The sequence below is a fragment of the Lepus europaeus genome, chromosome 12, assembly GCF_033115175.1.
Source record: "Lepus europaeus isolate LE1 chromosome 12, mLepTim1.pri, whole genome shotgun sequence".
NCBI lineage: Eukaryota > Metazoa > Chordata > Mammalia > Lagomorpha > Leporidae > Lepus > Lepus europaeus.
This window is the reverse complement of record NC_084838.1, coordinates 72,125,029-72,148,031: the sequence shown is the minus strand read 5'-3', so window position 1 is coordinate 72,148,031 and position 23,003 is coordinate 72,125,029. Positions and strand designations below refer to the sequence as shown.

At 41.6% G+C, this 23,003-nt stretch overlaps 1 protein-coding gene across 1 annotated transcript in view; it reads right to left on the bottom strand.

Moving 5' to 3' along the window:
* Positions 1-10,226: 10,226 nt before the first annotated feature.
* Positions 10,227-23,003, bottom strand: part of LOC133771023 (histone-arginine methyltransferase CARM1-like) — a 183,821-nt gene continuing 171,044 nt past the window's right edge. Inside the window, 2 exon segments of the mRNA XM_062206769.1 lie at positions 10,227-10,320; positions 21,258-21,395. Coding sequence (XP_062062753.1) covers positions 10,227-10,320; positions 21,258-21,395 — 232 coding nt within the window.

The window sequence follows — 23,003 nt, the reverse complement described above, 5'->3', positions numbered from 1 at the left end:
TCTCTAATCCAAGTGCCAGGAAATTGGAATTACTGAGGGTCACTTGTCCCCTGTGTGTTGGGGCAGTGGGCCCAGGGAAAGGAGAGATTGACTTAACCACATAGCTAGGGCTCCACATCTTCTTTTAGAACTGAACCTTGTAAATTATGTAGCATGCCTTGTCTATAGATCTTTGGAATGTCTCTTTGAATGTAGTGTCTCTTTGAACATAGTAGAAATGTCAAGTCATAATAAAACTGTGACATTAATGTTACCTCCGAGGGTGCTAGGTGCAAGACACTAACAATTTAATAAGTTTGGGCCTTTGCATTGACCTATGCTAATGTGTAATTTCATGCTGTTTTGCATGGCAAGGGAAGTTTTTCAGAATTCATTTGATTGCAAGATCAATGTGAAAATGCATTATCTGCCTGCCTTGAGCATGGTCAACTGTTGACCTCTCCAATTAAGTAGACCTGAGAAAGAAAATTCAATTACAATGAACAAATGTTTCTTGAACACTTTCTATGAATAAGGCCCTGTGCCAGGCCCTGTGGGGAATATGCAGATATGTGGAGTTTGTCGCTGTCTTTGGGTGCTTGCAAGCCAAGTTGGAGGAGGCACAGATTTATGTATGGGTGACAGTGGCCTCACCGTGCTACCTTAACTTAGGAAAGCAGAGGAGTGGACTTCGTGGAGCAGGGCTGTGTGCATGTAGCCCCTCATAGCAAGCATTGCTGGGTCCTTGCCCAGTGTCCATTCCCTGTGTGGGAAGAGAATCCTAGTTTTTTCAGAGTCTATTCCTTGGGAAAGATGAGTCTATCTCCAGCTCAGCAACAAGTATTGAACAGCCTAGACCTTTCCTGATAATCCCATGCCTCATGTCAGTGACTGGTTGAGAGGCAGGGATGTGATTTAATGCTAGCCAATGGGACATGAAGGCAAGTGTGAGGGTTACTTGTGGAAACATTTTCTTGCAGTAGAGAAAGATTTTGGTTAAAGGCATGGGTTCTGCAACTGACTGCATAGTTGATAATCCTGGCTCCTCAGTCTACTAGCTACATGTCTGTAGGGAAGGTGCTTAACCTTCTGTTTCTTTATGTGTTAAATGGGGTTTATAATAGTGTGAGCAAGTAGGGAGGTTTTGAGGATCAAAATTAGTTACTATTTAGAAAGCATTTAGAATAGCGCCTAGTACATAAGTGGTAAGTGTCATTACCGTTAATTTAAGAGGTAGTTAAATATTAACCACATGATATGATTGATCTCTTTATTATCATTTTCCATCAGGGTCTTGTGTTATTGGCAGACACAATTTAGCCTCTCCTGTCTCTTTCTCGTGTGTGTTTTGGATGTCCTCAGCCTGTGGGCCTTCCAAGTCTCAAAGGTGTCCCAGAGGCACATCACAAAATGTGGGTGGCCTCAAGCAGTTCCTGACATAAGTTCCTGGCCATCTCACTATAGTTCTGGCCTTATCTTAATTATATTTAGATGATTTCATGAAAGGCAGAGATTTTCAAGGTTTTCTTATATACTCAAAGGTATACTTGGGGCTGGCGTTGTGCCGTATTGAGTTAAGCCACTGCTTGCCATCATCCCATACTGGAGTGTCTATCTGAGCTCCACATGCTGCTCTTCTAATCCAGCTCCCTGTCAATGTGTCTAGGAAGGCAGCGGATGGTGGCCCCTGCCACCTATGTGGGAGACCAGGATGGAGTGCCTGGCTTTTGGCTTTGGCTTGGTCCAGTCCTGGCTGTTGTGGCTGTTTGGGAGTAACCAGTGGGTAGAAGTTCTCTATGCCTCCCTGTTGCCCTGCCTTCTAGATAAGTAAATAAATAAATAGTTCCTAAGAAAAAAATTAAAAGCTACTCTTGAAATTCATATGTGTGTTAGAGTTCTCCAATCAGAACCAATTGTGTGTGTGTTTCTGTGTGTGAGACAGACAGACAGACAGATTCAGGAGGAACTGGTTCACTGTTATGGAGGCTAAATCCCTCACCCTTCCGTCTGCAAGCTGGAGACCTAGGAAAAGCAGTGGTGTGATTCTAGTTCATTCCTAAGACTCCAATGCCAGGGAAGCTGACAGTGCAAATCCCTGGCCAGGGGCAGGAGAAGACTCATGAGCTTGCTTAAGCAGTAGAGCAGGATGAAGAAGGGGTGAGGTCCTCCTTCCTCTAGCTTTTTATTCTGTTCAGAGCACCAGAGACTGGACAATGCCCATGCACACTGGGGAGGGCCATCTCCTTCACTGAGTTCACTGATTCCCATGTTAATCTCATCTGCAAAAACCCTCAGAGACACATCCAGGAATAAGCTACTGTGGACATCCATAGTGCAGTCAAGCTGACATAAAATGAAGGAAATCAGTGGGGCACCTGCTTTGAGGTCACTTGTAAATTTGCAAATACTGCAGTAACATAACTTTCCTCACAAAGTACAATAAACCACCACTTTAGTAAGTTATCTCCGTTGATACCAAATAATTCTATAGATGGTCAGTTGAAATAATTAGTAAAGTTGCAAAATAGCCCCACTGAAATAAAGGCTTCCCAGAGTGTTGGGCTAAGAAGGTCTGAGAGGCTCCATCAGAGTTCAGGGGGAAAGCATGCTGGGATCAGGTACGACTGTCTGCTTTGAGCTAGGGGTAGAGGTGGTAGTGGAAGCCATACTGCATTTCTGCAATCTAGGATTTACAATTGCTGCCCACCCTGCTTAAAAGGCAATTCACACATTATTAGGCTTGATTCCATAATTCTAGTTACTTTTCAGCACCAATTTGTTTACTTAATCAATGTACACTTACTGGGCACTTGAGATGCATTAGATGTATCATTAAGCGTTGTGGAAAATTTTAAAATGAATGATATGGATCCAATCCATAAAGAGCTCAAACAGTAGAGAAAGGTCTGGCCATGTGTGTGTGTGTGTGTGTGTATAGGATAAAGTGGTAAAAATACTGCCAAGAAAGGCCTAGGGAAGGGAAGGGACCAGCGGGTATGTCAAAGGTGGGAGGGGCTACTTTCAGAGAGTAGAGAAGGTGATCAGTAAGGCCAGCTGGTAAGGGGGCATTTGACGCCAGCCCTGCAGTGCTGCAGGATCGTTCATGTGGACAGACAGGGAGATCATTTCAAACTGAGTGGTCAGAATGAGCAGAAGCACCCGAGTGGAGAGCTGAAGGCTCTGGGTGAACGGCTGACAGATGAGAATATGTGGTTGCTGTTTATCCCGGTTCTCCCTACAGAGTAAGCAGTTGCCTGGTGGGCTTCATTAGGCTGCTGTGCTGATGTGACATCCATTTTTATAAGGGTTGCTTGGACCAAGGGAAAACATGCTCTTGGAAAGATCATTCTTCATCACCATTTGACATGTGACACATACAAATATCTTCAAGTACAGGAGACGCTGCGCTGGTATTTCACGCTGCACATTTTTATTGTAAACCTAAGAGAACCGACAAAGGCTCCTTCTATTTCCTTAACAACACACAGACTCATCAACTGCTGTCAATAAAGAACATTCCTGACATCATATTACTTCATTACATGAATAAGGCAAGTGTTCTTAACACACAATTGAACTTAAGAACTCGTTGATTTGCTGAAAATATTTGCAATAGTAGATTAAAATTGCAAATAGAGGATCACTCCTAACATGCTATTGTGTCAGTCATACAAATGCATATATATATATATATATATATATGAAGTAGAGTTTTCTTAAATTTCTTGAAAATGCTTCAAAAATTAAAGCAATGCTGTTGGCTTTGTTAAGATAATAGTAAAGATAAACCATTTTTTAAGAAAAATTGTTCTTCAGGCACATGCAAGAAGCTATGAAGATCCAGTCCAAGAAGCATCAAAAATGTGTTTGTTGTTAATTTAGGATGTAAATTTTTGAGTTAGGAAATGAACTGCATAAATGAAGCATGCTTGTAAAATTTAGAATGCATAGAATATGAAATATGAACTTGGATGTTGATGAACTTGTCAGTCCTTCGTTTTACTTATTACTTGCTTGCAACTGTCTTCTAAGCAAACCTAAAACAGAGAAGGTGATTCTGTGACACTGAAATCATTGAGTTGCAATCAGATCCACAGCTATAAGCAAGCACGTTTGCCTTTCATGCCCTATCCTTGCCTGCCTTTGCTCTCCCCTTTTCTATTTCCACTCCCATGCCTTTCCCTGGAGTTTTTATGGGTAGCCCTAAATCTATATTTATCCACTATATTTAGTAAGCTTGATTATGCATAGGCTAAATTCAGATATGAGACGATAATCCAGATTTTTGTTCACCGAAAGAACTTTTTCTTTCCTATACATTTTTAGTACAGACTAAGCACTGACTTATTTTTTTGTTATTTAATGGAGTGACATTTTGCCTAGGGCTCCTGCCCATGCCAGCTCCTTATGGACATTTAAGGCCTCTTCTTGGATGCACTTTTCCTTTCCAAACTGTCATGTAAATGCAATCGTTGAGGATGCAGCCTTTGTGTTTGGCTTCTTCACTGAGTATAATGTATTTGAGATCACCTATACTGTAGCAAGCAGTACTTCATTCCTTTTTATTGCTGAATACTATTCCACTCTATGGATAGACTACAATATGTTTATTTCCTCTTCACTTAAGACACCTTTAAATTGTTTTTTGGTTTTTGATGACTACAAATAAAGATGCAATAAATATCCCAATAGAGTTGTTAGTGTGAAAATAAGTTTTCATTTCATTTGTGTTCATACCTACAGATTGCCGGGTCATGTGGTAAGTGAATCACTAGATAAGAAACTGTCAGACTGCTTTCCTGCATATCTGTACCATTTTGTGTTCCTAACAATAATGAATGTGAGTTCCAGTAGCTCCACATCTGTATCAGCACTTAGTATTATCAGACTTTTAAATTTTGGCTATTCTAGCAGAGATGTGATGATATGTCACTGTGTTTTTAAAAAATGTTTTATTTATTTGAAAGGCAGAGTGACAGAGAAAGAGGGAGAGACAGAGAAAGAAATCTTCCATCTTCTGGTTTACTCCCCCAAAGCCACAACTGCCAGGAGCCTGAAACTCCATGTAGGTCTCCGATGTGGGTGGCAGGGGCCCAAGCATCTTCTGCTGGTTTCCCAAGTGCATTGGCTGGTAGCCGCACTGGAAGTGGAGCAGACAGATCTTGAACTGATGCTATCATATAATATGGGACACTTATGTTGCAGGCAGCAACTTAACCTGCTGCACCATAATGTTGACCCCTTGTTGTGGTTTTGATTTACATTCCCTTAATGACTAATAATGCTGAATATTTCTTCCTGTGCTTATCTGCTATTGTCTTCTTTGATGAAGCATTTGTTCAAACATGTTGCTCTCTTTTTCTTTTTAAATCATTGTATTCCCTTATTATTGGGCTTATTTGAGAGTATTTTATCACAAGTTCTTTTTGTATTCTGGACATAAGTGCTTTTTTCAGATCTGTAATTTCTAAATAATTTTTACCCAGGTTGTAACTTGTCTTCTTATTCTCATACCAGGTCTTTCACAAATGACAGATTCTTAATTTTGATGAAGTACAACTTATCTTTTTATTTATTTTTTATTGAGTTTTTGGGATCATATCAAAGAAATCTCAGTCACAAAGGTCACAAAGATCTTATCCTAGAATTTTTATGTTTTTAGGTTTTATTTTTCGATCTATGATTTCTTTTGCATTAATTTTGGTAGACTGTGTGAGATGTTACTGGAAGTCCATGTTTTTAATATTATATGTCGACGTCCAAGAATTCCACGACTTTTCAAAGACTTCACCTCTCCATTGAATGTTCTGTGCATCTGCTGAAAATCAACTGATCAAGCATGTTGGGGTCTGTTTCTGACCTCATGTCCATCCAATCCATCTACATGTCTATCATTTCCTCAGTTTTGCATGACTATGATTACTGTAGCTTTACAGCAGAACACTTACCCCTGTCTGAATTCATATTATTCATTATTTTTCTGATGTCTGTTGGGAGACATCAAATGGTGAGACTTTCTGTAGTCATGGTACCAGGGAGTTTGTACCTATCTCATTCTCTGTTACACCACAGTACCGAGAACAGAGCCTGGCACACAATAATTGCTTTAAAATTGGTTGAAAAGAAGCAGAAAGTCAAGAAACACTTCAATTGAGGAAGCTGAAGGGATTTAGTATTGGGGGGAACAGGGATCAAATAGTTTTGTGAGAAGCTCTGAAGGTAATAGAAGCCTGGCTTTTAGTGCTACTGTGGAAAGTAGAACAGTTCTTTACTTATTTGAGAGGTAGAGAGAGAAACACACACACGAGAGAGAGGTGGAGAGAGAGAGAGAGAGAGAGAGGTCTTCCACCTCCTGGTTCACTCCCCACATGGCCACAACAGCTGGAGCTGCACCAATCCAAAGCCAAGAGCCAGGAGCCAGAAGCCAGGAGCCAAGAGCTTTTCTGGGTCTCCCATGTGGGTGCAGGGGCCCAAGGGCTTGGGCCATCTTCCACGGCTTTCCTAAGCCATAGCGGAGAGCTGGATTGGAAGTGGAGCAGCCAGGACTTGAACCAATGCCCATATGGGATGCCGGCACTGCAGGTGGCAGCTTTACCCACTACTCCACAGTACTGGCTCCTCAGCACCCATTCTGTAACACTGTTATAAAGGGCAGTAGACAAAATTCTGTACTTAAAGTATGCGGGTAGCAGACAGGTAAAACAAGAATTACAATAGACTCAGCCTTGTGTCTGCCTGTGGGTTGGACAGCTTGCTTGTGCTTTTGAATTTCACTGGGAAACTGAAAAAAAAAGGACACTAACACTATACCACTGGTTTTTTTGCGTTCTAACTTGGCTCCAGCTGTTTCTGGGTTTGGTGATTGTTTCATGGATTAATTCTGCTCTAGGTCTCCTAATAAATGCTCCCTTAGTGTCCCCTACCTCGCCATCAAGTCACTTATTGCAGTTATGACGTAATTCATGATGCATTTAGCTGCTAACTACAGTGGAAGCTTCTTGGAACAGGGGCTGCCTCTGCCTCATTTATGCTGCACAGATCCTGTGATGGGCTGCTATAGGCCCCATTCATGAAGCACTAAATTCCAGGTTCTCCTAAAACCTACTAGACTACCAAGAGCTTTCCCTTTCTCATAAGTGGTTTCATCCTATGACACAGTTTTTCTGTTTTAGGAACAACTGCTCACTCCTCTTATTTTTCAAATTGCTTGAAATAATTAATATTCAACATAAAGTGTCTAGCATGGGTGTTTGGCACAGTAGTTAAATCATTGCTTGGGATGCCCACATCCTGTATCATGGAGCTGGTTTATTTCCTGGCTACTCCACTTCCAATCCAGTTCCCTGCAAATGCGCTTGGAGGCAACAGATAACAGCTCAAGTAGTCCACCCACGTGGTATAATGGAACTCCTGGCTTTGGCAGGGCCCAGCCCTAATGTTGTGGGCATTTGGAGAGTGAACTGATAGATGGAAGACTGCTTTCATTCTGTCTCTCAAATAAAAAGAAGAAAAAAAAATCAAAGGTGCCTGTATTTGAGTACAAGATCCACTTGGGATTCCAGCTTCCTGTTAACATATACCCTGTGAAGCATCAGTGATGGTTTGAGCCCTTGTGTTCCCGTCTCCAATGTGGGAGACCTGGACTGAGTCCTGGCTTCAGCTTAGCCTCAGTCCTGGCTGTTATGGGTAGTTGAGGAGTGAGCCAGCAGATGGAAGATTGATCTCTCTCTCTCTCTCTCTCTCTCTCTTTCTCTCCCCTCCCCTCCCCTCCTTCTTTCTTCTTCCCTCTTTCTCTCTCTTATCCCCTTTCAAATAAGATGAAAATAAATAAAGAAAAAATAAAGTGTCTCCTTAATAAAAACAGAAACTTTAACATTACGCTCCATTGCAGATGTTTATGCTTCAGCAATAGTCTTTTGATATTGAGATATTTTTAGCATGTCACTGGTGTCTACACAGTATGAGGGATCAGTCAAAAGATAGAGTCAGCATTTTTCTCTTGTGGACTGGCAAGGCTGATCATACCCTAACAATGAATACAACAAAAGCAAATGCAGAAAAAATTATCCATTCCGGTCTTAATCTACCAAAACTTCCTCTACCTAACACCATTTTAGTTTTCCTAAACACACACATTCATGTGCACGCACAGACATAAACACATGCTTCCAAATGGACCTGGATGGTATGGGTCTGGCAAAGGGTATTACCACTGCAGGACACTTCACTGAGCACCTGCCCTAAGCTAAGAACTCTTCAAGGATCCTGTCGTTTGGTCCCCATCTCCACTGACGATGCTGAGCCCTAGATACCAGAAAAAGGAGGTTAAGATACATCTCCAAGATCTGGAATTCTTAGGGGAGTCTTATTTTTTTTAACTCACTCTTCTGTTTAATTAAAAACTGTCCATCAGATTGGCTGCTGAGAGACAGAAACAGGATAAGAAAAAAGGCACCTGCTCTTCAATCAACAGGCCATATTTTTTGAGTGGGCATGGCCATCTTGAGCTATTACTAGACCTTTGACAAGCTCTTGACATTGTGGCTACTGTGCTCATGCCTTCGTGCAAAGCTGGGGTTGGCCCTCACCAGGGCCCTCTCCAGGTGTTTTTTTTTTTTTTGTAACACTCATGTTCTTTTAAGATGAGGTGGACATGGGACTCAAGAATTAATGGTTTTCATGGTTCTTGCATTCAAAAGGTGAGTTTTCAACAACAGCTTCCAAATATGCCTATTCTTTTGCAAAACTCAAATGACTCTGATTGGAATAATCTAAAATACAAATCACTAACTATTTACCTTATTGAGAGTATCAGAGAACAGAAAGAAAAGGGGGGAGAGGAAGGAAACCAGCATTTAGTGCCTACCAATTATGTGAATGGTCAAGTCCAGAGACACACTATGTAAATCTTTGTAATCCCAGGGAGTCTGGTGTTTTTGACCCCATTGTACAGGCCTAGGCAATTTTAATGATTTGTTTTCAGCTGGTCAGTATATGGTGAACAATTAGACCTGTGCCCTTTAAGTTACACGGCACAGCCATATTAGTGAGGGGTGCGAGCAAGGCCTCCTTCCCTCTCACAGGATCCAAGATGAGAGTTGTACTTCTAATGGTGGGCAGCGGGTTTCAAAGTCTCCCACCTTGTGTGACACCTTGCAGACAAGATAGCTACCACTGTAGCTCTGCCTGTGTGTTTTCCTCTACTGTTGCACAGTCAAAACCTCATTTCCCACCTCTGCCAGATAATTCCTGCTTGTGGTTTTCTGAGTTTCTTCTTCTCTTCAAACTTTTCAATAGAAACGCTTTGAGTAAAAGCTTTGGGAAACATGATATCAGGGAAAATTCTCTTTTTAAGAAGCAAACCAAGAGTGGCAGTGACCAGCAGTTTTATCTACATGGTTGATTTCTTGCGTGGAGTTTTAAATGGCTCACACTGAATAGCCATAAAGAAAGAGAGGTTTTCCAGAAATATTGGCTGTGGTCATCTCTCTGTAGAAAATTCTTTATATCAGACAATAAAAATTCTTTAGTTTCTAAAGAGAGGCATGTCCTGACTTACATCAGCCACACATCAGACCTGTCTCCAAACTATAACCTAAATGAACTCATGTTTTAGGTGTACTGGAATAACAACTACACATAGTCATTTCTTAGTAAATGAAAATCAAATGAAATTATCTTTAAACGCCACATTTTACAGATTAGAAAACAGAATGCCAGAGAGAAAGTGCTTATGCCTGAGGCCACATAGCTCATTACAGCTCCCCCAGAACTAGAACCTACTCTACCTGAGGTCATGCAGCTCATTATAGCTCTTCTAGAACTAGAACACACTGCCCGAGGTCCCAAAACTGTTCATATCTCACCCTGAAGTAGACCCCGCTCTGTCTGACGTCACAGCTCAGTTGATCTGCCCTCAACTCAAACCCATGCTGCCTAAAGCCACGTAACTCCTTGTCGCTCCCCTAGAACCAGAACCCACTCTTTCTGTGGCTACATATTATATAGCTCTGGTACTGCTGGACTCTCCAAAGTTCTTTGCTTCAGTGTTAGATTGTTATGCACAGAATTCTATCAGTGGACTGTAACACATTCAACTCTGCATCAGAAACCAGGCCTCCTCAGAGCAGAAGAGAACTAGGAGATGCTTCTCCTCTCAGGAAGATGGAGCTATTCCAAACTTCTTTACCTTGTCATTAGGCAACAGAGATTTCATATACAAGTGTATGAGAAGGACAGGGCATTTCTTACCTAAAGAATGGGTTCTTTAAATCCAGGACATTCCCAGACCTGAAGCCTGATTGGTTCACCAGGGCCACAATCTGAATATCATAGCTCTGCCTATATCACAAAGAAGAACACACCAGCTCACAAGCCCAGTTAGTTATTCACATTGGTTTGTGGCAGTTTTTGCATGCACTTCATGAGGGTCTTGAGAGCCCCAGCTTTGCAAATGATACATGTCTGTGTGTGTTTATGTGGATGTTCATAACACTGCCAGAGGTAACTGGAAACTTGAGTATTTGTTATAGGAGCCCAATAGCTATTGTTTCTTATCTCAGTAACAGAGTTGCATTATGGGTCTTCATTGGAGCACCAAAATGCTCTTCATAATGGAAGGATTAGCTCAGCTAAATTCTCATAAAATGGGTAACACATGATTGATTTTAAGAGGCCCCAGATGAGGGCCGATGTAGTTACAGTGCAAAGAACTGGCTGACAAGAATAAGAAATGGAGGCATCCAAGATGGCTGGAAAGGGTACAGCCACACTAATTTCAGCTGCTCTGTGATACGAAAGAACAAAGGGAGGACCACTTTTCCAAGGATCTGATGGAAATCTTTGGGGAAGAGGTAAGAAAGCAATGAAGACTCTGTGGGACAAGAGGAGAGAAGACAGACACACTGCTGCAGCCAGCCAAGAGGTGTAGCCAGCGGCTGGCTGTGAGCTGCCATCTTACCACAGAGCAAGAAATTGTTAGGCACTCGCAAGCTCAGTTTTGGCTGAGAGGGAATTCCACAGTCACTCACTGATTTTATTTCTGCCTAGGGGGCTGCCTAGGGTCTGAGCAACTGCGGAGGTTCAAGCAGGGAAGCCACAGAGCTCCCTTCCCTCCCTCATCCCTGCAGAGCACCACACTTGGCTGCCCAAAGTCATGCAGCATCCCTCTGTTCCACTCCTACCAGACTCAGAATGAGAATCAGGGCAATGTGTTGGGCAATGGACATATCCCATGTATCCTGCAACTGTGGGAATTTGGGGGCATCAGCCCCAGGGCTACACTCACATACTCTATGTGAGCCATTTGGGTAGTAAATCAGCTGGTATGAGATCTCTCTCTCCATTTCTCCCCCTCCCTCTGTCTTTCTGCCTTTCAAATAAAAAAAAAGTCTTAAAAGAAAAACTGAAAAGTAGGGAAACCATAAATTAAATAATTCATAAAGCTGCTAGACAAAGATCCTTTCTGCTAACCTTATAGAATAGATTTCCCTTCTATGTTTTTCTTTGTATTGTTATAGATGTAAGTGCTTAGCAAAACGATGCTTAAGTGTCATTTCATGCCTTTATTTAACATAAGCTAGGGTTTGTCCTGTATGAGAGTTCTTGAAAATGCCATTTTCTGTGGCACTGAACAAATATAGCTCTATTTATTTGATAATTCCCCATTGCTGAATATTCCTATTTTCATGGTATCACATTGTTACTTACAATAATAAAAAACAAGTTTTAATGGATATATTGTAAGGGATATTCTTGAAATATGTATTTATGGCCATCTACAATTATCTACTTGCAGAGTTAGACACATCCAGCTAAAATGTGAAGATGTTTTTAAGGATCCCAACATCTATGACTAACACGTCTGCTGGAAAGTATACTAAATTATTTCCTTAGGTAGTATGAAGGTGTGAATTTTTTTATGTCCTTTCCAATCCAAAACATTTAAATGGTTGATTTTTAAAAATATTTTAAACAGTGGGTGGGTTATTTTTATTTGAGTTTCCTTGATTGCCAGGTTTCTTTTTTCAATTTCAAAGATGGGTGACATAAAGTTCTCCATATCCTTGCTCTCACCCCATCATTGCCAATGGTGGCCTGGGTAGGCTTAAGCATAATGCTAGATACTATGGGACTAAATAAGAGGAAAACATAGTCAGTCATAAATTACAAAGTCAAATAGGATTATGTCTGATCCTGTTTCAACTCATCTAATTGGCTCAGAACATTTAAAAAAATTTTTTCTTTTATGATACCTATATCTGGTATTTCAAGTGTGGGACATTTGAAGGTAGATTCGCAGGGAACCAGACATGGTGATAATAAGCTCCTTAGGCAAGGCTCAAACCTTGCTGGAATCAGACTGGCTAACAGGTTAGCCTCATAAATAAGTCAGGAAGAGATCTGTATACATTTCTGGCCAAATGAAAATCACGTTCTTAACAACGCCCAAAGTAGTTAATCCAGAACCTAAAGCAGAAATGGAGGACCCTGAAGTGTGTACAAGTGCGTGCATGTATGGAGGCATGCAGGAGTCAGGCTGCTACAGCTAAAGACTGGATGTTGTGGTTGAGAGGAGCAATCAGCATACCACGGCTTCAGCAAGGCTCTTCTTTAGAACTCTAGGGATGATGCCATTGCCATGTTAAATGCACTTTTCAGAACATACATCTCTTTGCCTCTCATTAAAGTCCTGTCTTCCCTGGAGAAGGAAAAACGTGGGAGTGTCATGGCTCAGTGTGGTCAGTGAAAAGCAGAGACCCATTCGCAAAGCTCTTCAGTGAGTTTGGGAGTGATCAGGGGGTGAAGTGGGGAGTGAGGTTCACTGACTTGACAGTGACTCCCCTAACCAAAGAGAATATGACTTCACCAAAAACAATAGGAAAATAACATAATTAAGAAGCTATGTGATGCCCATAAAGCAACCAGTAATGGATAATCTTCCAAGATTGTGTCTACATAACACTAAACAACTATTAAATCTTTAGAACCAGCTATTTGGCAATGTTCATTTTAATGAAAACCTTAGTCTTTGCCAGGCTTAGTCATTTCCAACTCTGAAAGACATAGCAGTGATTTAAGTGGGGATGTACGTTAGTTTCAGGGTTGGATACCAAATTATCACTTTGCTAACACTGTTTGTGCAATAGCCAAGAAGATACTGGAGACTTGGGAAGAGAAAGTGCAGGACATATCTTAGGGGAAGATGTGGTCATTGAACACAATCAAAGGTAAAGTTGCAATGGTAGGATAGGCTAAGTTCTGACCATCAGGGAAGAATGGGATGGAGAAATAAAAGTGAAAGAAATGTTGGGGGAAAAAAATGACCCAAGTCATGGAGGACTGAATGATTGGTAAAAAGGAAGCAACGGGAGCCTCAGTAGGCATTGGCTTTATGCCAACATTCTTCAAATGTTTTTGACTTTTTCCCAGAGAGAAGTGGGATGATACATTGGGTTTGGAAGAAAACCCAATTTTCTAGTTGAATTGTATCCTCCTAAAATACATATTCATGTCCTAACTACTGGTACCTATGAATATGACATTGCTTGGAAATAGGGTCTTGCTCATGTTAACCAAGTTTAGATGAGGTCACACTGGATTCGGGTGGACCCCATATTCAGTGAGTGGTACTGGTTTAAGAGGAAAAGATACCAGCAAAGGGAAACAGGGAACAAAGTCGTCTGAAGAAGAGGCAGAGAGTAGGATGATGCAGCTACAGGAATGCCAGGAATTGCCAGGTTCCAAGAGAGGGTGAGAGATCCCAGAGCAGCTCCTTCCTTTGAGCTTCCAGAAGGAACATGGTCCTGCTGATTTCGTCCTGCTTGATTTCAGACTCCTGGACTCCAGACTGGGAGAGAGTATATTTCCTAGGGCCATCATATCAATTTCCACAACCTATGTGGTTTTAAAATTGAACATTAATGAATCTGCTAGGTATAATCTGGATTCTATTCACTAAAAGTTAAGATGTTTGCTAAGTTCACCTATTCTGTCATGTTTTGCAAAGATGGGATAGTTCAATAAGTCTTCAATTATTTCAATAATGTGCAATATTGGGGAACTAATGCCAACCATGTGGGTACACATGGGTGAGCACTGGAAGAATCTGAATAACACTGTAGAACACAGAAATGTCACTAAAAATTGCAATAGCACATTCTAATACATCAATGTGCCTGACTGTGTGCAATAATTTTTCTTTCCTCTGAGCACTAATTTCTTTCCAGCTGATCATTTAGCCATTGCAAGGTTTTATTTTATGTGCTGTACAAGGTAAAGTAGTTCAATGATGATCATTAAGAGTAGCATCTGAAGCTTCCAAAGCTTTAATTCTTTGATCAGCGTATCTTCCAGCTTTAGAAAACCACAGAACTCATCATATTCTCTCTAAACCAAATCCCCTGGTAGATCTCAGTATAACAAACCTTCACAGGATCCAAAATTTTTAAAAAGTTTCAAAATATTTTGGCACAATATAAGAGGCTGAGCTAGATCCAACAATCAGCCTATATTTATTTTCTCAATTCATCCTTTTTATTTCTATTTTTGTATAACTTATAAAATGCATAACAGGAATTTCATGTGGGTGTGTGTGTATATATGTATACATACATCTATACATCTCTCCCTCCATACACACACACACACACACAAATCTCCCTCTGCCTGTTAACAGAGGAGAAACTAGTGATTCTAGGCTATTATGATTATTACTGTAGTCCATGTACCTAATCATAAGACAAATATTGGCGTGCTTGGCAGAGACACACATCAAATATTCTTACTGCAAGGTGAAAATGATCAAGAAGCTTTGGAGACCACTTCTGTGATCTTCTGGGATACAAACTTCATAAAGTTCCTAAAAATGATAGGTTCTATTTTATCACAGAGCACAGAATGATGGGAGGCTGTCAAAAATAAAATGCTAACAATGCAATCATAAATGGTCCTGGTGGGATAGAAAAGGGCAGTCTTTGTGACACCTGTGGGTTGCAGAGGGAGTTCTCCCAAGAGTTCAGAGTTTAAAAGAATACATAACAATAAGGGCGGGAGAGCCTCGCCAAGGCATTTCAAAGGGATAGCACTTTATGGAAAAAATAGCACGAAAATACCAACATCCAGCAATGCTGGAGCTTGTAGAAAATACTGGAGAAAACATGACTTTCAAAGCAATGAAACCTGACGCATCTGACAGCACAAAAGAGAATAAGGAGAGAGGGAACGGAACTGAAGTTTACTGGGGGCACACGGTGTGTTCATCAGGACACGAGGCTTTCCCTTTTAATTTTTGCAAAAGCTAGCCGAGCTAATGATTCTAAATGCTGCTTCAGAGACGATGAGGTGAGGAAGCTGATGCTAGAGAGACTCATTATAACTTGCCCAAGGTCACTTAAATACCAATCAGTTCTTCTTAATTTTTTTCTTTTTCAATCAGTTCTTTATAAAGAAGAGACTGAACAGAAACGGAAGACAGCGACTCAAAACCTGGTCTCTTCTCACTACACAAGGGTACTGATCCTCCTTTCTCTTTCTCCTGCAAAGTACGGCCTGCCAAGGCTGTCTTAGCTGTTTCAGTCTTGCCAGACTAATTTCCTAACGACAGAGGGATCGCCAGTGCATGGCTCTTTCCTTCAGTTAGTCATTCTACAACATTTGCTGTCTGTCTGCAATGTGGGAGGACACTTCCAAAAGTTCATGGAAAAATGAAATGAAAAGATCAGTTTAGGGGCTGGTGCTGTGGTGTAGCAGTTAAGGCCATTGCCTGCAGTGCCGGCTACCCATATGGGCGCCAGTTCAAGTCCCAGCTGCTCCACTTCCAATTCAGTTCTCTGCTATGGCCTGGGAAAGCAGTAGAATATGGCCCAAGTCCTTGGGTTCCTGCACCCCCATGGGAGACCTGAAAAAAGCTCCTGGCTTCGGATCGGCACAGCTCCAGCCATTGCAGCCATTTGGAGAGTGAGCCAGTGGATGGAAGATCTCTCTCTCTCTCTGTCTCTGCCTCTCTGTAATTCCGTCTTTCAAATAAATAAGTAAATCTTAAAAAAGGATATATTTACGGTGGTACAAAAATGTTTTGAAATCCATTCATAATACACATTTTCCATAAACTTTTTGAAGATACCTCATTTGCCGGAATTTCATTTTTTTCACACCAATTTAAACTTATCTTTTAATTCCACTTTCCATAAACACTTTGAAATACGCTCACATTAAATGAGGAGGGGCACACCATAGAATAAGACTCCGTTTCTCTTCCCGAGAAGCTCACCCACAGTTGAACAGACAAATAGAACATCAGTGCTCTAATAAAGGTGTGAAGGGCTGGAGAAGCCCCAGGGGTCACGAGGCAGGTGTCTGAGGAACTCAGCTTGCCTCCTACTTACTGATCAGGAGTAGTGCAGAAGGGTAGAGAAATATGATCAATAAGGATGAAACCTAAGCCATGTCAGAAAAAGTAGTGGAAAAACAAGATGATTTAAATCTGCTCACCTAAATATACACCAACATTCTTTAAAAATAAAAACATTCGAACACAGAAGAATACTATCTTGCAAACCACAGAAAAGGCAAAATCCTAAACTCCAGGCAGATGTTGGCTATTGCTCCTTCACACTTTTTTTAGAACTGGTCATTAAACAGATGGCTTATGATGATTTAGAAAGAAAGTGGTAACTTCCAGGATGAACATGGCATAAGTCAGCATTTTCCACTTCTCCTGGAAGCCATCCAAATCCAAGGGAATAGAAAGATTCTGCAGACTGCAGACCTCCTTTTCTACAAAACCAAGGAAAAGATACAATCTGCAGTTTCCAACATATGTGCAAGGGCTTTAAAAGGAGTTGACATTGGTTGTAAGCCATATGGCAAAAATGTGTGAGAGGAGATGGAAAGAGTGGCATAGCACATCTCAGAGACTGCTCACAAAAATAGGCTACCTGAAGGTTAGGGACATTTTCTTGAAATGCAAAAGGTGTGCATGTACACACACACACACACACGTGTATATATAGTAACATACCATGCAGGGCTTGAAGTGAGTGGGACTTTGGACAGAAATGTTCCTGGAAGTAGAGCATGGTGGAATGGAGTAGAAAATGCAGGAGAAGTCATTCTCCCAGGAAGCAGCATGACTCCGTGGCAGCATAGAAGGAGAGTTTGTGCTGAGAACACCAGAGAGCAAGAAGATGGGCACATCTTGCTATGCCACAGGTTGCCATTATCTAAACAGCTGTAGGGAGAAGTCCTAACGTTTGAGGATGAGCAACAAGAACATTAAAGTAATCGGAAAGACAGACTGATTATTGAGGAAAAAAGTAGAAAAAGAATAGCAAAATTTACAAACCAATGAAGAATCTGTATCCTATAAATGATGCATGGCACAGATAAGAATGTGAGCAAATATTTTTGTCAAAATGTTAAAACCATGATGAAGCATTTACTTCTGTGGAAGAAGAGATGATGTTCATGAAGGCAGACCTTGCTGCAGAAACACCACCAACTCAAGGGAGAGAAGGCAGGTCTTAGCTTGCTGATGTGAGGTTATCTTTGAGATGCACTGCTAAGTAAAAAGGCTTAAATGCAGAAAAGAGATACAGAAGGTATAAAATGCGGGAATTAAATAAATGAAGTCCTAGCATTAGAGTGTTTTCTAACTGTATCTCCTTAATGAAACTGAGAGGATACGCAAGAAACAATAACAAGGGCCACATAGTGAAGACAGAAGGAGCAAGACTTTTTATTATGTATTTTCTTTTCTCAAAAATTTTATTTACTTGAAAGGAGTGAGAAAGACAAAGACAGAGATATGAACAGAAGGAGAGAGAGAGCTGCCGTATGTTGGTTCACTCCCCAGATGTCCACAATGCCCAGAGCTGGAGCCAAAGCTGGAAGCCAGGAACTCTCAGTCTAGGTCTCCCGGTTGGGCAGGAACTTAACCACTTGAACCATCACTGCTCACTTCTAATGTCTGCAGAGTTATCTGTACCCTGATGTTTACTGCAGCTCAACTCACAAAAGCTAAGATATAGAATCAACTCAGGCCGGCGCCGTGGCTCAACAGGCTAATCCTCCACCTTGCGGCGCCGGCACACCCGGTTCTAGTCCCGGTTGGGGCGCCGGATTCTATCCCGGTTGCCCCTCTTCCAGGCCAGCTCTCTGCTGTGGCCCGGGAAGGCAGTGGAGGATGGCCCAAGTCCTTGGGCCCTGCACCCCATGGGAGACCAGGAGAAGCACCTGGCTCCTGGCTTCGGATCAGCGAGATGCGCCGGCCGCAGTGGCCATTGGAGGGTGAACCAACGGCAAAAAAGGAAGACCTTTCTCTCTGTCTCTCTCTCTCACTATCCACTCTGCCTGTCAAAAAAAAAAAAAAAAAAAAAAAAAAAACAACTCAGATGTCCATCAAATGAAGACCAGATAAAGAAATTATGGGATATGTACACCATGGAATACTACACAGTGGTTAAAAAAAAAAAAAAAAAGCAAGCGAGAAATCCTGTCATTTGCAACAAAACGGATATAACTGGAAACCATTATACTGAGTGAAATAAGCCAGTCTCCAAAAGACAAATATCTGATCTGTGGTAACTAATAGAGTACCTAAAAGGTAATCTATAGAAGTGAAATTGACACTTTGAGATGAGTGTCTTTGAACAGCCCTTATCTCGACTGTTGAGGAACACTTTTTTTTTTTTTTTTCATACTCTTAGTGTAGGGTAAATCTTATGTGAATAAAGTTAATTGAAAATAGATCTTTGTGGGGCTGGCACTGTGGCGTAGTGGGTAAAGCCACTGCCTGCGGAGCTGGCATCCCACATGTGTGCCAGTTTGAGTCCTGGCTGCTCCACTTCCAATGCAGCTCTCTGCTATGGCCTAGGAAAGTAGTGTAGTGGGTAAAGCCACTGCCTGCGGAGCTGGCATCCCACATGTGTGCCAGTTTGAGTCCTGGCTGCTCCACTTCCAATGCAGCTCTCTGCTATGGCCTAGGAAAGTAGTAGAAGATGGCCCAAGTGCTTGGGACCCTGCACCCGCATAGAAGACCCAGAGGAAGCTCTTGGCTCCTGGATTCGGATCAGCGCAGCTCCAGCTGTTGTGGCCAATTGGGGAGTGAACCAGCAAATGGAAGACCCCCCCCACCTCACTTTCTCTCTCTCTCTCTCTGTCTCTCTTCTCTCTGTGTAACTCTGACTTTAAGATAAATAAATCTTAAAAAAAAAAGTGGGAGAGGGAGTGGGAGATGGGATGGTTGTGGGTGGGAGGGAGGTTATGGGGGGAAAAGCTGCTATAATCCAAAAGTTGTACTTTGGAAATTTATATTTATTAAATGAAAGTAAAAAAAAAAAGAAAATAGATCTTTGTAAAAAATAAGAATGGGAATAGGAGACGGAGGAGGAAGAAAGGTAGGAGTGTGGGTAAGTAGGAAGAATCATTATGTTCCTTAATTTGTATATATGAAATATATGTAAATAAAAGATTACTAGGTAAAAAAAAAACGAAACAAAAAATCATGTTAAAAAAAAAAGGAAGCTGGAGGCTCATATCCAACCCAGGTACTACAAAATAGGATGCTGGTGTTTCAATCCCTTGATTAAACGTTTTCCATCTATATGAATATTTTAAAAGGAGACATTGATAATCAGGTTATTTCAGAAGGGGAGAACTTATAATTTTAAACTATCTAAAAATCATTCTTATAGGAGGGAGGAATTCAGGATGTAGTCTACCAACAGGGAAACTGGTAGGGCATTCAGCAGAGCCTTCCAAATATTTGGACAACTGACAGCTTAGGAACAGAGCTTTGTATCTTGAATTCAGAAGCACAATGAATATCAATGAGCAAAATTTATAGGAAGATAAAGGATCAACAATTAGAATCATGTTTTAATGCATAAAGAAGTAAAATATTTTAATAAGTAGAGAGGAAGGCATTAATAGCCAATGCTCACATGAAAAGCTATTTAATCTTATCAATAATTAAAGAAATGCAAACTGAAGCAAGATGCTTTTAGAAATTAATTTTGGGTCTGTCAGGTTCTCAGAAATCGTATCGACTGATAACATTCAGCATAGGGAAAGATGTGAAATGAGCAAGATTTTCTTTGGCTGTGTGACAGGTGCAACCGTTGAAAAAGATCGTATTTGGCAATGGATAACATGGACATACCCTGTGGCACATCATCTCTATTGCTGGACATCTCATCTGGAAATATCTGTCACTGTGCCCACTATGTGCAGAACTTTCACATGACAATAATAAAAGCATGAAAGCAAAACAATGAAGCCAGGATTTTAAAAACATTACAGTATATGCATGATCGTTATGCATCTGTTGAGAAGGACAAAGAACCTTCTGTACAGATCTAGCACTTATTAGTAAGTTAAAAAACAGTCTTGAAACTACTAATGTAATCCTCCTCTAAAAAGAACAAACCTCACAATGATGTGGCATGTTGGTGCATGAAAGTACCCGAACCAAACTGTCACTCCAGGACAGTGGGGTGAGAACAGGGAATAGAGAGGGACTCTACACATTTTTGTCACTTTGAACTTGTACGTGAACATGTCAGGTTTCTGCAGGTAAAGCGAGGAAGAAGCTAAAAGGGTTGAGGTGTGAGGTGGTGAGCTCTGTCGCTGAAGTGTTCCAGCACAGGCCTAAGACGAGTGGGAGGCAGAGAGAGAACAAAGTTGAGCAGGATGACCTGAGTGCTCTTCCCAAGCTGGTCCTCCTCCCCCTTCGAACTCACACGGTCGAGCTCCAACAAGGGGAAAGAAAAGAAACATTCTAAAAATGAGATAAAATCAAAGTAATTGCTGTAGGACCCTTGTGAAGTCAATTACCGTAAGGAAGCAACCGGTCCTTCCTGACACACCAGAAAGCGCATTTGTCCCCTGCAGTGAAGATCAATTTGATTGTACTAAATTTGGGGGCATGTGGCTAGACAGGAGCAAGTCCAGGAAGCTTACGTGAGGTTTAAACTTGCTAACTGAAGCCCTTGGCAAGTGCTCCCATGACCTATCAGATTTTCTTCTTTCCTCCATGACCAGGGGAAGAAGACTGCTCTTGATGTTCCTGAAGCTCCTCTTACCTGACACACTCAGTTCAAGGACAGCACGTATCCTGCAGGCTGTGTAGACTCTGTGAACACTCCCGCAGGCCTTTGTACAGTTCTCTGTGCATTCGTAGTTGCACTGGAGTCTCCAGAACCTGCCAGCAACCTCCCACTTCAACCCCCTCAATGCCCAGTCAACAAGTGAACGTGCACCTGTACTTCCCTACTTACTGTTTATTGGCTACAAGCAGCGCTTTCCCTGAGAGAGTCTCCCCTTCCTTGGCAAAGAGAGGAGTTTGAAGAAGGCACCACACCTGATACCAATGAGTCAGAGGCTTGGTTGGAGCTGTTCACAGCCAAACTGTCACCCTGTGGGGCAAGAAGAGAGTTAACAGCCAATTGCATGCCAGATCCACAGGAATGGGTTAGACTGGGGACTCAGGTTGATAAGTGGTTTTCATTCTTTTTGACACACAGAACCCTTCAAAACGAGGGCTCAATTGGTTGAGCCATTACCATGTATTGTGGAACAGGGTAAATTTATCTGTGTTATCCCATAACATGGCCAAAACAACCCTACGAAGAAGGCCCACACAGGTTAAGTGATCTGCTCAGCATCACACAGAAATACCTCAAAGAACCAGGCTTCAAACCTATGGATTTGGCCACTCTGTTAACCTCCTAGGGGGGAAAAAATTGAAAACCATACATAGAGGGGTCTTCAAAAAGTTCATGATAAAGACTACCCACAAAATTTCTGTCGCCAAAATATAATCCTGTTTTAGTGTCTTTTTCCCACAAACTTTTTTGAAACATCCTCGTATTTCTCAAAGATCACCAGAAACCCACCAAGTACCTCAGTTAAATTAGTAACTGATTTGGTTGAAAAGTGTGGCGAGGGAAGAAGTCTGGAGTCAGGGCTATTATTGTCTCATTCCAGACTGTGCAGGGGTTGTCCTGCAGGGGCTTTTGGAAGCAAGAACTCAGAGCAGGTGTCTCCTATTGTTCTTCCTGCTCACACCGTGCGTGTGTTCTCCTGAGCGTTAAATTCAGGTTCTTTGTTTCTTATGAAGGAGTGAGACCACAATGCAGTATTCCTAATACCGAGGTCACACATCCTGGGGCTAGGCAGGGGCTGCTAGTTATTGGAGAGCCAGGGGCACATTAAGCATAGAACACATTTCCTAGAGGATCAATTCTGACTTGAAGATGGGGAGGGGAACTTTCCTACAATGTGTCTGCTAAGAAATCTGAACCTCTTGTATGTCAAAATATATTCAGAGTGGAATGCAGATTTTCTTCATTTTTAAAGATAAAATATTCAATAGCAAAGAAACTTCCTCCTAGATGAAGGTCACTCTACGCTGGTCTCCTATCCTGGCAGAGCAAAGGCATTTATAAGGCATGTTACTGGGGGAAACAACTGGGTGGACTCCTTGAACATTCTTATTTTGAGAATTAGTTGTGCATTTTTTTTTCTTTCTCTTTGGTTATCAGCCCAAAGTTTCTGGGGATTCCATTCTCCCTGGAAGCCCCTAAGCTGCTTCAGCTTAACCACAGCCCCATAGGGACCTCCTTCCGGGTAGATACAATGATAAGCCTAGATGTTTTCCCAAGAAGTAGAGGAAAAACCACTGTTAATGTTTCCTTTGCCTAGGCCTGCAACTGGATCACAATTCTTTGCTAGGTGGAACATATGAAGAAGCCTGGGAAGAGAGTAGAGGTGTCAGGAGGTTTCTAACTTCTGCATGTGGAGATCCAATTTTCCTAACACCGTTTGTTAAAGAAACCATCCTTTCTCCAAGAATGATTTTAGCTTGTTCGTCAAACATTAGTTGGTTGTACACTCATGGATTAATTTCTGGAGTTTCCACTCTATTCCATTGGTCTACATGTCTATTTTTATGCTAGTACCAGGCTGTTTTGGTTATAAAAACCTTGTAATATGTATTGAAATCTGGTATTATGATGCCTCCA